Here is a 15518-nt window from a genome sequence, read left to right on the forward strand (position 1 = left end):
AATATTCTCAATTTCTTGTAGAATTTTAAACCTTACTATCTGCTCCAATGAAGTTTAGAGGAAGGATTCAAATTTTGTCTGCAAGCCTATTGAACTCAAACTGTCTGCAGAAAACTTTCAACTTGATGTCTTCATTAACATTTAAGTCTCTAAACTCTCCCCAAGTATGCTGATACTCAAACAGATGTGTGTTTAGTAAAGTGTAGTAGTACACTTATATATAACTGAGATTAAACAACACAATTGTATATATTCTATATTCGTCATTCTTTCATTGGATTTGCTGGAAAACAAAACAAAACAAAACCTATTTCAAATGCTACCCAGAATAACAAAGCTAATGAGCTAGTACAGGCATCAAAGAAAGGAAAGAAGATATGTAACAAGATGCTCTAAGATAAGAATGTGCTGTGTTCCCCATATCCTATGTAAGGTATCCTGGACCCAGAACTTTTAAATCATGTATTTATTCAACAAGAATGTATAAAACCCTGTCTATTAGGAATACACTATGTTAAATGGTGGTTGCAAAGTTGAACAAAAACATAGCCTCCAGTTATGAGAAAATTCTACTTTCTAGAATACCCTTGAAAGCTTATTAAAGTATTGTTTAAATAAAGTCATCAAACAAAAATAGAATGGGTAAATTTAGTTCTTTTTTTTTTCATAATAGCCCATTCTTTGTTTTTAGAATATTAAAATAATGGTATTTTTCCTTTAAGCAAAATATTTTCAAAATAATTTATGATTTGGATCCTAAAAGCCAAAACCAATTAAGGGTGACCAGTGCCCAGTACACACATTCAGAATTCTTCTGCTAACTTGGTCAAATTGCATACATAAAAAAATATGTTAAAACTTGATTCTAAGAATTTTTGGTTATCATTTAGTTATTAGGTCAACCAATATTTAAAAGACTATCTTATTTAAAAGAATAGTATTTTTTCATTACTAAAAGGCAAATCACGAACTACGAACTTCCTGAGGTCTACATCAAAGATCCAGTCAACAGAACCAGAAATGCTTAAGTATTTAAGCTCAATCAGAGCTCTCAATGAATTAATAATTAGTCTTTTTTAAATTTTTTGTTTTTTAATATAATTTATTGTCAAATTGGCTTACATACAACACCCAGCGCTCATCCCAACAATTTGTCTTTATTTTAAGTTTATTTATTTATTTATTTTTGAGAGAGACAGGGACAACGTGAGCAGAGGAGGGGCAGAGAGAGAAAGGAAGAGAGAGAATCCCAGATTCCACACTGTCAGCAAAGACCCCAACACAGTGCTCGAACTCATGAAACCACGAGATCATGACCTGAGCCAATCCCGAAAGTCCAGCCCTCAACCTACCGAGCCACCCAAGCACCCCTAATAATTAATCTTATAATGATTTTACAATGATATTGGCATTTGTGATGACTCAAAATCACTGTGATTAATATCTATTTTTTTGCCTACTTGTTACAGACATCCTATAAAAATGTGAATTTATCTTTAAAAAAAAAGAAGGGAGTGAAGGAGAGGTAAATCTACAATAAATATATACATTTCATTTTGCCCAAATACATAGAAATCAAAAATTATTTTTAGAAAGCACAATTAAAAATATATATATGTCCTCCAGTTTAACTTGAAATTAATAGTTAATGAACATTTTATGGTCAAACTAAAATAATAAATTTAGAGAAGAAATCAGTAATCTTTTGTTCAAATACATAGTTTTAAAGATCAACTTAAGACTCTGCTTTGTCTAGGGGCGCCTGGGTGGCTCAGTCGGTTAAGCGTCCGACTTCAGCTCAGGTCACGATCTCGCAGTCCGCAAGTTCGAGCCCCGCGTCGGGATATGGGCTGATGGCTCACAGCCTGGAGCCTGCTTCCGATTCTGTGTCTCCCTCTCTCTCTGCCCCTCCCCCGTTCATGCTCTGTCTCTCTCTGTCTCAAAAATAAATAAACGTTAAAAAAAAAATTAAAAAGAAACCAAAAAACTCCGCTTTGTCTAAAAGATAAAGTCATCAATTTGTCTTACAAGATTCTAGAACAAAGTTCATATTAACATGACTTCTATTTATTATATTCTCCTTATATTTAAAATTTTTAAACATTAATTTTAAAAAACTAACTAATAAGGGTGCTGGGTGGCTCAGTCAGTTAAACGTCAGATTTGGGCTCAGTCATGATCTCACAGTTTCCTTGAGTTGGAGCCCTGCATCCCACTCTGTGCTGACAGCCCATAGCCTGCTTCAGATCCTCCCTCTCTCTGCCCTTCCCCGACTTGGACGTGTGTGTGTGTGTGTGTGTGTGTGTGTGTGTGTGTGTGTGTTCTCTCAAAAATAAATAAATAAACTTAAAAAAACTAATTAATAATTTAAAACACAAGTGATGCCAACTTAGGTTGCCAAACCAAGTTCAATAATAGAAATCAGTGAGCCAAGTTATATTGAAGACTGGTTCTAATATCAAGACAATATCCTAATTATTGACTAAATTCACCTCCACAAACATTATATGTCACAACTAAAGAAAAATACAAGCTACTACTTCCTGTGAGAAGCCAGTAACAACTAAATAGGAAAAAATTAATAGCACATTAATTCATTAGTTCAAAAGACATTTTGATTTAGAACTTATATAAACTATCGAGGATAGTCATGGTGCCCCATTAATGGGAGAGAAAATGTTTGAATTTTCACCATGCTCAAAAGATACAGGAAACCCCAAAATTACAAATTAAATTATGCAGAGTAAAATTCAAACTACCGTTGACAACTGTCAACAGATAGTAGTGATGAAAAAGAAGTACAATTTGAATACTTCAAAAGAGCGTTCTCAAAAATAAGAGTTACAAGAGGCTTAGAAAAACAATAGATTCAAAGTCAATTTTCCAGAAATTTTAACCACTGTTTTAAGCAGATATAGATCTATGTGTATGTGTGTGTATATATGTATATATGTATGTATACATATATATGTATATATACATACACACATGATTTATTTATATATATATTTTTTACACTATTGTCGAAAGCAAAATTGCAGCTTGAAGTGCAGTCAACTCCATTAAATTCTTTGATAACAGTCCGTCTATCTTTTAGGAAAAGTCCTAGCTTTTTTAGGGAAAGTTCCCGGGTGGCTCAGTTGGTTGACCATCTGACTTCAGCTTAGGTCATGATCATACAGTTCGTGGGTTAGAGCCCCGCGTTGGGCTCTGTGCTGACAGCTCAAAGCCTGGAGCCTGCTTCGAATTCTGTGTCTCCCTCTCTCTCTGTTCCTCTTCTGCTCACTCTCTCTCTCTCTCTCAAAAATAAATAAGCATTAAAACATTTTTTAAAAAAAGGCAAAGCCCTAAACTCAAGGAGAAATTACTGGTAACAACACTAAATAGATGAGTTATTTTTATGTGAAAAAAAATGACTAGATGGTGCTAAAGTGAATGCATTTTTACATGCCACAACCATCTGATATTTACAACTACGTTAGAAATAATATTATTTTCTCAATAACTCCTAATTTCACTTTAAAAAGATAAGAAGCACAGAAGAACTTTAGTTAGGTATAAATCTGAGGCCAATTTAAAACAAGAATAGCTTGTCATTATTCTTAGTGGTTCACCCTTGTGAGCCATGATACCAAAGATTCACATTGCATTATTGTGGTTCTCACATGGCATACAAAAGAGAAGACATCACATGATTCCATGTACATAAAACTCTAAAAAAAAAAAAGCAGACAAATTTACAGTGAATAAAGATAAGTGGACCTGGAAGAGAGAGAGAGAGAGAGAGAGAGAGAGAGAGAGACACGTGACTACAAAGAAGCATGAGGAAATTTGGGAGACAACAAAAACATCCTAAATGTTGATTACAGTAATGTTTCATAGGTGTACACATCTGTCAAAATCCACTGAATTACACACTTCAAATGTGTGCAGTTTATTGTGCATAAATTGTACCTCAGTTTCATCTAAAAAAATTATGTGCCATGAACACAGTAAAAGTTACAAAATTTAAAAAAAATGTATTTTATTAAACCTGAGGGCCATCAAATTCTTTAAAAATATCAAAACCAATTTACTTTGAGTATCAAAACTAATCTTGAACTTTTAGAAATTCAGAACTAAAAATTTATTTGATTTTTACTTAGGTATATTACCAAATATGGGCAGTAAGACACATTACCTATAAATGATCATATTACCAAATTCATGTTCGAAGAATCTTTCAAGATCATTTCCTCTAACATGAGGTAAACAGATAAAGTCATGACCAAATGGAAACAGCCATTCTAAGGCTAACAAAGTGTTTAGGACCAGACTGTTTCACAAATAGAGTTAAAGGAGCTTCTCAGCATTCTTGAGCACCTGATATACTGACACACCCAAAGTGGAACAAAACATCCACAGTGTGTGGTGTTGAAGCAGTTCTTGAGATTCAAACACAGGAACCACCTGAAAACCTGCATCTTACACCCAATATGCTATGACTAGTCATTTCTCTGTTAAGGGAAATGATTTTTATTTTTTTATTTTCACATAAAAATAGAAATATAAGAAGCAAGGGGGGGCGGGCAAAAAAACCTGTTTTTACAGCCATTCTGACTGAACAAGAAAGAGACTACAGAGCAATCTAGGTAGAAATTCCAGGAACCAGCCAATCTTCAATGTTATGGCTGTTAAATGCACCCAGGCAGTGTAGCTAATGATACACCTCTAGTATTTCTTAAATGATGTATTTAACAAATTTAATGCTTCCTATGTTGCACAGACTGTTTTAAGTACTTTACAAATATTAACTCATTTAATTCTAATACCAACCCATTGAGGAAGATATTTTACTCTACCAGATAAGGAAACGGAGGTACAGAGAGATTAAGTAAACTTCTCAAGGGTATACGTCAAACCTAGCAGTCAAGTGCCAAAGGCCATGCTTATAACCACCATACCGCCTTGCCTCTCTTTACAAATTTTTGATTTATGAACTTTCACAGATATGAACAAAGCTTTGACACCAGAGCAAAGTACACTGACTCTACTTGCCACAAACAAATGGTCTTCTGTCAGTCAAATGCAGTTACTTAGTCTCTACAACTGCATTGTTAGATTTCTGGCAGTGGTTTCAACTCTGGCTGCACACTGGAATCAACCAGAAGTTTAATTTAAATGACCTGGAGTGGGAACTGGTCATGTATTTTAATGCTCCCCAAGCAAAGTCACTGTACAGTGATGGCTCAAAACCACAGGTCTGTGCAAGACTGTAAACTCAAATGTCTGGTGAAATAATATACAGGTCAGCAAGGCTTGGGGCAACCTGAAGAGTCAAATTTCATTAAAAAACAAAATATTGCATGGATAAAACTCAGTACCTAAAAATACAATTTAGTCAACAGTGTATCCTGTGTTTGGGGCACTCTCTTTTTATAAACATATTTTTATGATAAAAGTAGTTAATTCAAAATGTAAAACTCTCTCAATACATCCCCACACACGAGATGAAAAGAATTAAGAAGAGTCAGAATCAATGGAATCAACATCTACTATTTCCTTATAAAACAACTTTACTGGTATGGGTACAATTACAGAGTTTACTTATTTAGTGTAAACAAAGGACTTACGAACAACCTTCTGAGAACTAATTTCTGTATAAATGAGACTAGGAATTTCTGTATTAATTAGAGGAATTTATGTATAAATGAGAACAGGGTGTACTCAGATGCCCCTTTAAAGGTATGGTGATTAGCCATCTATTCTAAAATAACCCTTGCAATAGGCATCAATATACCTACACTTAAAGCACAATAAATTAGTGCTGTCTATCAGTGGTTCTCAGATGTTTGGATTTTGCAACTTGTACAAATTTCACCCCCAGAATTTATGAGATTGGTACTGGGGTTGCAAAATTTTTAACTATGAAGTTAGAGTATATAAGTAAATATACACTAATACACAAAATTATTACCATCTTCTAATACTAACACAAACAGACACACATTAAAATATCCTTATTAGTTCTCATATTTCTGTGGGCAAAACTTTTTTTTTTTAAATCTCTGGTTAACACTGGTATGTGGGAATCAGTGGGTAGGGAAAGGGGAGTAGCAAATAAGAAGAGAAAAAGAATTCACAGCATATAGTAAAATAAGGCAAGTTGATGCAACAAATACTTAACAAATGTTAAGGGCAAGGCCCTTTACAATATCTATATTCTCTGCTATCTCCAGTTTGAGTTATAGAAAAATATGATGTTCATAATGATAGTCTGAACAATTTTTTTTAAAAAATCTCATTTCTATTGAGAGGAAGTGAGTACGCACATGAATGAGGAAGGGGCAGAGAGAGGACAGAGAATCTCAAGCAGGCTCTGCATTGCCAGTGTAGAGCCTGATGCAGGGCTCAAACTGTGAGATCATGACCTGAGCCTTGGACGTTTAACTGACTGCGCCACCCAGGCACCCCTAAAAGGGTAAAATTAATCTAACTACTTAATATAAGAAGATAAGACAATAAATTCATTACAAAAAACTGTACCCAAAATTTACAATTTAAAAATATGAATGAATATAAAAGATTGAACTCAACTATCTGGAAATATCTATATTAGCTTCTTTCTTTTTGAGTGTGTCTTAAATTTATAAGGCAGGGTGCTTGGGATGCAAAGACAAAAGGCAGAGTCCTACTCAAAGAACAAAGTTTAATGGAAAGACAGGTTAGTGAACTGATAAGTGACAAATACAATAAAGGCAAGCACAACTGTGGTATTGGAGCTTAAGGTAGAAAGAGGAGCATTTACTTACATAAAATTGGACACACCTGGTTGTTTTTTAAGATCTGTCCTCATTTATAAATTATCATCACTCTGCTGGGCAGTTCATCTGCCCTCAAACTTCAATTTCCACAAAGAGGGCTTCCAATCCTACACTTGCAAAGGATATATTCCAAACGAAACCCTTACACCATCTCTCTCAACTTGCTTGTCTACTCTGTTCTCTCTGCCCCCATCCCAACATACATACATTTCTAAAATGGATGAAAATGGGTACTTATATTTTCCCAAACAATAAACCTTGACATCATCTCTGACTCTTCCCTTTTACTTTCACTAAAACTGCTCACTCAGACCTTCAAAAAGTCTTTGATATAACTTTCTCTGTTTTCATGATTACTGTTGTTATTTATGCTATTAGTAACTCTAAATCAGATTAGTTTAAAAGTCTCCTAGGTAAAGTCCTTTCTTACAGATTCCTTCCTACTCTAATCTAAAGTACTTTATACTTTAGATCAGCATTCCTTCACTGCTCTGTCCATGATATAACCTATGGAGCTTTTAAATAATACAGATGCCTATGTTCCACGAAGTTCCACAGATGATACCAATGCAGAACCAAGGCTAAGATCCACTGCATATGTTATTGTAGTTTTTTTCCACAAAACAATCAAAAGGATCTACACCAACCAAAAGGATCTACTTAATTTTTACTGTACCTTTTGAAATGTAAAAAAACAAACAAAAGCAAAACCCCTAAAAACATACCTTACTACAAAGATGAATAAAAATAACAAAACTAAATAGCTAATCTACTATGTGCATCTCAGTGAACTGTTATCAGTCAATATTCTCTTAATCTTTTAGTGTTACTACTCATTAACCTCTTTTCATTTTTTTCTCCCTGCTAGAATGGCAGTTCAAACTCTCCTAGGACAAAGTTAACAAGCCCTTCTGTGGACAGTCTTCACCTTATTTTGCTGACTGAACAAAGATTCTATCACAAAGCAGCACTTTCTAATTCTATATCAGAATGAGAGACTGAAAAAAAATGTAAAGAAAATAGAATAAAACGTCACTTAAAAAAAGTAAAACAAAGAAAACCTGTTCAAAGTTTCTTGGGGTTAAGGAGTTGGTCAGTATTTTAAAAAAAATGTTGAAGGCCATAGAAGAAAAAAAATTAGGAAATTTCAATTAAAAAGTCTATTATCCCAATTTTTTTTTTTTTTTTAACGTTTATTTATTTTTGGGACAGAGAGAGACACAGCATGAACGGGGGAGGGGCAGAGAGAGGGAGACACAGAATCGGAAACAGGCTCCAGGCTCTGAGCCATCAGCCCAGAGCCTGTCGCGGGGCTCGAACTCTCGGAGCGTGAGATCGTGACCTGGCTGAAGTCGGACGCCCAACCGACTGCGCCACCCAGGCGCCCCGTATTATCCCAATTTTAAAAACAATTTCAAAACTTTGTTTCAGGAAAAACACTAACATTACATTCATTCTTTCATTTTTAGACCTTTTAGTGTTAGTTTAAAATTATTTCTAATTAAAAGGTTTTTTCCTCCGTGCCAATTCTCTCGTTTGAGGGGTTTGCTAAGGAATAACAATCACAAATGTACTTTTCAGCCTATTGTAAACTGTTATTCTAGCTCACCCTTTGTCTCCAACTATGAAGAATTTGAGTAATCAATAAGAATTAAACATGTAATTTAGACAATTTAGCTGTTCACTCTTAATATGCTGCTCACCACTGTTAATCTTTGTTAATAACGTTTATTTATTTTTGAGACAGAGAGAGACAGAGCATGAACCGGGGAGGGTCAGAGAGAGAGGGAGACACAGAATCGGAAACAGGCTCCAGGCTCTGAGCCATCAGCCCAGAGCCCGACGCGGGGCTCGAACTCACGGACCGCGATAAAGTGACCTGAGCCGAAGTCGGATGCTTAACCGACTGAGCCACCCAGGCGCTCCATAGATCTTTGAAACAAATTTTTTCTGGACTTAGTCGACAGAACCTTATCTGTGTTCTTTTCTGTTTCAGTGTCAGTAAGAATCTGTCTTGTTTTAACTAGTTTTATAATATCATCATTGCTACTAATAACACTGATTTTTTTAAATATAGGAAACTATAATAAAGATCATCCATAACCCCATGACCTTGAGAATACCACTGTTAACAGGTTAATATGTATTTTTACTTTTCTCTGATTGACTTGTAAGCTTCATGGGGTTTATGTAATTAACTATTTAACTTGTTTTGGCATAAAGAATAAGTAAATTCAGAGTGAATAAATTGATGAAATTTGCTAAAAGCATTCACAGATGGGTTAAAAAGTCAAAACTAAATGGAACAGAAATGACACTTTTATTTCTAACAACTGCATTCTCTCAGAATGTTTACAAAAATACCTTAAGTTTGGAAAAAGATGCCAAGCATAATAATAATCATCGTAAGAATAGGATTATGGAAAAAAAAAATACAAAGACAACTGAAAATATACATGCCTCTACTTCACTTCTCAATTAGGTATGTACTCACCAGGCACATCTGATTAAACAATGAAGTCCCTGTTTGGAAAGCAAAACTAGTTGTTTCTCATTAAGAAGCTGTCTACAACTGTTATGATACATTTAAAATATTTCTAGTTTACATGGATGTCAATTTTTAAAATTCTGTACAGCAAAGACAGAAAACACCTATATCTGCAAGCATGTTTCCATTTATATAAACTCAGTCTAAAAGACTGTCCCTATCTCTAAGGCTGAGACCAGAAACACCCCTTCTCATCACCACTACTGGACATTTCCCTAACATTTCCTCTTGGTAACTACTTAAGACATCAGCATGGCCTAGAACACTGACAATTATCTCCAATTCTCAATGTGTAAAAAACTGCAAAGGATCTCTAAGTGGTGACCAAGGACAAGCAGTAAATGGAGTAGAGAGGGAAAAGCGGTAAAAGAAGAGTACACTAAATCCACCTGCTAGTCTTTATCATTTTATCCACTACCCCCTCAAACCCCAAGCCTGCTCATCCCCATCAACAAGCATCAGGTAGATAAATGGATTGGGAGGAGGGAGAGAAATCTTTTTCTACCACAGCAGGAAAATCTTACTTGCATTGTTATTCCTGCTTCATTTTCAATTCGAGTATCAGATATAAGGGAAGTGAAAACTACATTATCCAATCCTACGCTTGTTATCCAGTGCTCACTCCTGTCCTTACTGTGAATGTTTTGCCTCCTTCTTCATTCTACCCCCACTTATTTTCTTCCCTGACATCTCTCCCCCTAAAGCCCCATACATCATGTAGTTCCAACTCAGCTAATCATACCCATCCCATGGATTACTCCATTATCATCAATTTACATCTTTTTTACCCAACACAAATTCTAGGGCTACTTCCTGCTTTCCATTTTCTCTCCCATTCCACCAACATCTGGGGTCACCATTAGGTGTGCAACTGGGAAGAAAAAACTACTATTCCTATAAAATATGTACAGTACTAATGATGAACTATCCAAACTTCAAGCAAGTTGTTTTAATATTTTTGGGATTTGGCACACTCAAGTGTAAAAGGAAGGAACTAGTTTAAATCACCACTCCAAAATCTGGCTGACGAATTTCCAGGCCTCAGTGATAAGGACTGTGAAACTATATATCCAAGATGAAGACAGGAATTTTCCAAAAGGCACCCCCAATGAATCTACTGGTCAGTCATATTTGGGAATCCATGAGAAATGCTAAGGTGTCTTCTAGTCTAACATTTCAATATTCTAAGCTGGAATTATCACTCCATTTTCTGATAGGAATATTGTTATAAAAGGAGTATAGTCTCCATAGTTATTGGTATTACAGTTACTGATTAAATAAGCCTTTGTAACCTAACCTAGCACCTAAGCGCTATTTATTATTTCATTACCACAGGTGACTTGCAGATGAACTTGCAAAATATGTTTACAGACTGTGGACCACCAGTGTTGTAACAATACTAAAACCTCAAAGGCAAACACTAAAAATTATTTCCTTGGGATTATGTGCATAATTAGACTTTCCCACAGATGGCGTTTTCACAGATTTTTGTTCAATCACAACTAAGATTTGACCTACATGTCAGAAATTAAAGAAAGGGCATGCTCGTTAGGATCTTTTACTTTGCTAGTTCACTGATGGGCCTTTGTGTATCAATGGAATAAAGCCTAGAGAATTCTGGATCACTGATGGAATTCAGGGCATTAAAATGCTAAAAGAACAGTATCACTCAAATATCTACAGCCCATCAGGGCTTCACCTGCCCAGAAGCACACTAGATCATTCATTTATGAACTACATGTATCTATTCTAGCTCTGGTAACTTCCAACTACCAATTCTCATTATGAACAAATATTCCCTTGGTTAATATTCATGTTTAAAGACATGTTTCAACATGTGGGAACTAATCAAGTATAAACAGCATTTAAAGACATGATGACAAACTAGTAGTGTATTGATTTAAGTGAAACCTATTCATTTATGAATAAATGAATATTATAAAAAGGTAAAAATGGAAACAATTATATGCTAGTCATTTTTTCTTTAAAAAGACGTATTTGCTTAAAGTCATACAAAACAGCATGATAAAAGTGTGTCCATTTATTTCATTTCTCCAGTGGATTTTTCCAATCTACAGTGAATGCCATTATGTAAGTGCATTCTCTGAAAATCAAGAATGATGCAATGGTTGCCATGACAACTACTCATTTTATTGAATAAATTGTGGGTTGGGGGTTAAAACATTCTTTTAAAAAACAAATTTCAACATCTTAACTCTGTCTGATAAATCTCTTTCTATTGCTAGCTACTGAACAATAACTATAGGCCATCTTTGAGGATGACTATTCAAGCAGTTATTTTAAAAGCTAGGCTTGAGTTGCCAAGGGAGGAAAACTTTGAATTTAAAGTTTGAAAAATGAAACACATTAACTACATCCGAAGGTACAAAAGACACTTTTTAATCTTCTCGAGTAACTGAAAGGTGTTTGTAAATCAAAAGTAACATGATGTTACATGCCAGTTCCTTCGCTGTCATAATTTTGCGTCTAATCCTAAATTTAAAGTATAAAACACCAGAAGACTGCAGGTTTTCCAGTTTGCAATTCAGCTAAAGTGAGGGCAAGTAGCTTATCCCTCATTTTGATACTGAGAAGAAATTTCTCCTGAGCGTGTGAAAAACCAGAATTTTCAATGCCGATCTTATAAAACAGCTCTGTAAAAAAGCCTGTATTTAAAAACACCAAGGCTAACCGTACATTCCAACTATAAACACCCCTCAGGCAGAAGCAAGAGCTATTAAAGGCTTCTTCTGCTTAAGATCTTCCATAGGGCTAGGTCCCCAGCGATGGCCAGCTTCACTGGCATCTGTGTCCTTAGGAGGCTTGGCGGTTACATAGACTATTCAAAGCCAAATAGTATTTTGAGAACCTGTCCCAGATCTCTTCCTACCTCACCGAAAAAAAACACTAAGATCAAGCTTTTGAAGAATGGCGGGAGCGGGGGGCGGGGGTTGAAGGGGATGGATGGCGCCCCTCCCCCTTCTAACAAGGCGAAGTCCAGTCAGCTAGAAAGGCCTGCTGACTTCGCAGCCCTGGAAACCAATGCGAGGAAGCTCCCTCACCGCCTGGCTAAACCCACAGGAGAGGGGTCTTTGAGGGCAGCAAATCGAACGGGCTGGTGAAGCGCGAGGGTGCGAGTGGCAACTCAGGCTTCTTTCAATCTGTCTTCACAAACAGATTTTACCTGCCTTCGTGTTTTACCTTCACCTCTCTCGTGCCTAGCGGCCACCTCTCCTGGGGGTGTGCGCGTCTCTGTGTGTAATGACAACAACCTCAGCACCCCGACTGGGGGCAAAGGATTGGAAGGGGTGGGGATTCAGTTCCTGCACAGCCCTGGAACTCTCCTGAAGGGCCCTAAAAGAAAAAGGGGCGGGAGGAGCGCGCCAGACGCCACTGAAGACTCGACCGAGAAGGGGGCGTCCGGGCCTGGGAGAGCTGCACTGGCAGGGGCTGACGTGCGGCTCCTTCAGGTTGTAATGGTGGCCCCTTGGAGGAGGGGATAGGTGACAAGGGGCTGGGGGCGATGAGGCCTCCCCTCCCCCCTCGCTCAAGCTCGCTGTTTACCTTCCCGGTACTTCTTGCGAAGCCGCCGGTGGACGCTCTTCACCACCCCGGAGAGCTTCTCTTGCTCCAGCTTCCGCTCCTGCTCCCGGGGCGGCGGAGTGCTCGGGGGTCCGGCCCTGTGCCTGCCAGCACTGCTTCGGTCGCCGGCCTCCGGCTCCATGTCGCTGCCGCCGCTGCCGCCGCCGCCCCTCGGGCCCCCGCAGACGCCCGCCTGACGGAGGAGGTGGGGAAGGAGGAGGCAGCAGCGGAGGCAGCAGCCGGAGGAGGCAGAGGAACCGAAGCGTCGGCCTCGGAGGTGGCCCCTTACCCAAACGCACAAGCTGATTGGTGGACTGTGGAGGGCTGGGCGGAAACGGAAAAAGCCAAGGGCCAATTGACGGAGAGCGCTGGCGGCGCACCCGGTTGTTTGGGACCGCAAGCAGCTGGAGGAGGCAGGGCTTGTGGGCTAAGGGAAGCCGAGGCAGTGGGAGCGCGGGGCCCAAAAGCCCCTCTCTGCTCCCCGCCGCTCGCCGGGTTCTGTGCGCAGGCGCTCTCAGCCACGCGCTTGCGCGTCTGAGTTGTAGTTTGGGCTACGTTGGGCTGCCCAGCCTTCTCACGTCTTCCAGCTGTTCATCACAAGTGAATTGCGTTCTAGCGCGAAGCGGTTAGGGTCCTCTACCTGAACCCCTGCTGTACTTTGTCGCTTGTAGATTGTCTTTGGCTCTGGGAAGTGCTTTTGAGATGACTCGACCGCACAGGAATTTTACACGTCGAGGGACCCAAGCAGAGATGCTTTCATTGGCACGAGAAGTCTACCAAGTGGTGACTTAATTCATGGGCCGGCAGTAGTTAATGCCTCTAGTGCCAGAGCTGGGCGAAGGAAATAGAAAATGAGGAGAGGAGAGGCCCAAGAAAATCAATAGAAGATAATAGGGTACAGGGAAAGAAAGAGAACCCACAGCACATGCCCTCAAGAACTTATATGGGGACCCCAGGTGTCACAGGAAGCCTGCCCTGATTTAATGTGCATCAGAACTGAGTGCTTTTAAAACCGGCTTGGGTGTTCTCCTGTCCTTTAAGTGGGTGGGTTAGTCTGTGGGGAGTGTGCCTAAGTGGGGTTGGCAACCTATACCTTCATAGGGAGTGTGTGGTTGCTGATCTCTGTCAGAAAGGTGAAATGCTGCTCTCCAGGGAGTGGTAGACTGTATTCGTTCTCGAGGTGGTACTGAGGCTGCTGCTCAACAGGCTGAGAGCTCTTATTGGATTGTGTTAGGCTGTAGGGTACCCCTGAACTGAAGTTGTTGGTTACATGATGTTTCTCATAAATTGTTGCAAAAACTTTTTGACCAGTGATTTTACGAATACAAATAAAGCTTGCGTTATGTAACTTTTATATGCCACCTCTGAATAACGAAGACCCTGAAGAGCAAAGCATTGTACACATTCTCCAGAACATAGGAAGAACAGGAAGGGGGTAAATGAATGGAGAAGATTGGTGGAATATAAAGATGGAAGGTGTGTCCCTACCTGCACAGTGAAGAGGTAGATCAAATACAGGTGAACTTCAAAATAACTAATTATAATTATGAAATTACACACACATGCCTAATAACTTGAGGATATGGTGGTCTTATCTGAAGTGTTTTCATTTGGGAAGAAAGGGAAGCTTTAAATGACACACTGTTTTGGCTCTTTCCATAATTTAACATATATAGGAGGCAAAAAGAGGTGGAAATATTTAGAAGTTACAACCATAGTGAAGAGGGTATTAAATTTCATTTGTTCTGAATTGTCCTTAAGGAATAAAAAACTCTCCTCCCTGCTACTAGTAGCAAATGAATTTTAAGGTCCTTTTTAAAAGTAAATATGTACACTGAAGGATAATTGGAAAACACAGAAGGGAGTAAAGTAAAATTGCTAAGAGAAAAGATTGTAAATGTTCTCTTCACAAAGAAGAAATGGTCACTATGTAATGGGATGAAAATGGTAGTTGATTTGGTAGTGGTAATCATTTGCAATCTATAAACATATGAAGTCAAGATCTTGTACACCTGATACTTACATAATATTATGTGTCAATTATATCTCGAAAAAGCTGGGGGCGGGGAGGGGAGAGTAAAAGTCACCTGGAAACACATCACTGAGAGAGAAAACAACTGTTAACATTTTTTTTCTTTGCTTGTGTATCTTTATTTCAAATGGGATATTTCTTGATAGATGTAAGGTAATTTAGTATATGAATAGCCTCTCACTTTAGTAACCAATTACCAGCTATAGTATATTTGTGTTGTTTTTCTGGGTTCCTAATAAGGCTGTGATGAACACCCTGGTACACAAATGTTTGTCCATTTCTTTAATCGTACATTTCACTAGGCTAAATTTCTAAAAGTCAAATTTTTGAATCAAAGGGTCAAATATATTGAAGTTTTTAATGTATATTGTCAAATCGCCTTTTCTGAAAGATAGTAGCACTTTATTGTCACCTCCAACAGTATGTATGTCTATTTCACTGCACCCTTACCGAATATAAGTATTACAATTTACAAAATCATTAATGAGATTTTTTAGAGGTCTTTATTTTTAAGAAACATGTGGTACTTTTCTGTTTTTTTTTTTGTTTGTTT

At 37.9% G+C, this 15518-nt stretch overlaps 1 protein-coding gene across 1 annotated transcript in view; it reads right to left on the reverse strand.

Moving 5' to 3' along the window:
• The window catches only part of BMT2 (base methyltransferase of 25S rRNA 2 homolog), an 87623-nt gene extending 74247 nt beyond the window's left edge, over positions 1-13376 (reverse strand). The window contains exon 1 of the mRNA XM_045495366.1: positions 12916-13376. Coding sequence (XP_045351322.1) covers positions 12916-13075 — 160 coding nt within the window. The 5' untranslated portion in view covers positions 13076-13376. The remainder of the gene's footprint in view (positions 1-12915) is intronic.
• Positions 13377-15518: the final 2142 nt, after the last annotated feature.

This window comes from Leopardus geoffroyi, chromosome A2 (assembly GCF_018350155.1).
Source record: "Leopardus geoffroyi isolate Oge1 chromosome A2, O.geoffroyi_Oge1_pat1.0, whole genome shotgun sequence".
Classification (NCBI taxonomy): domain Eukaryota; kingdom Metazoa; phylum Chordata; class Mammalia; order Carnivora; family Felidae; genus Leopardus; species Leopardus geoffroyi.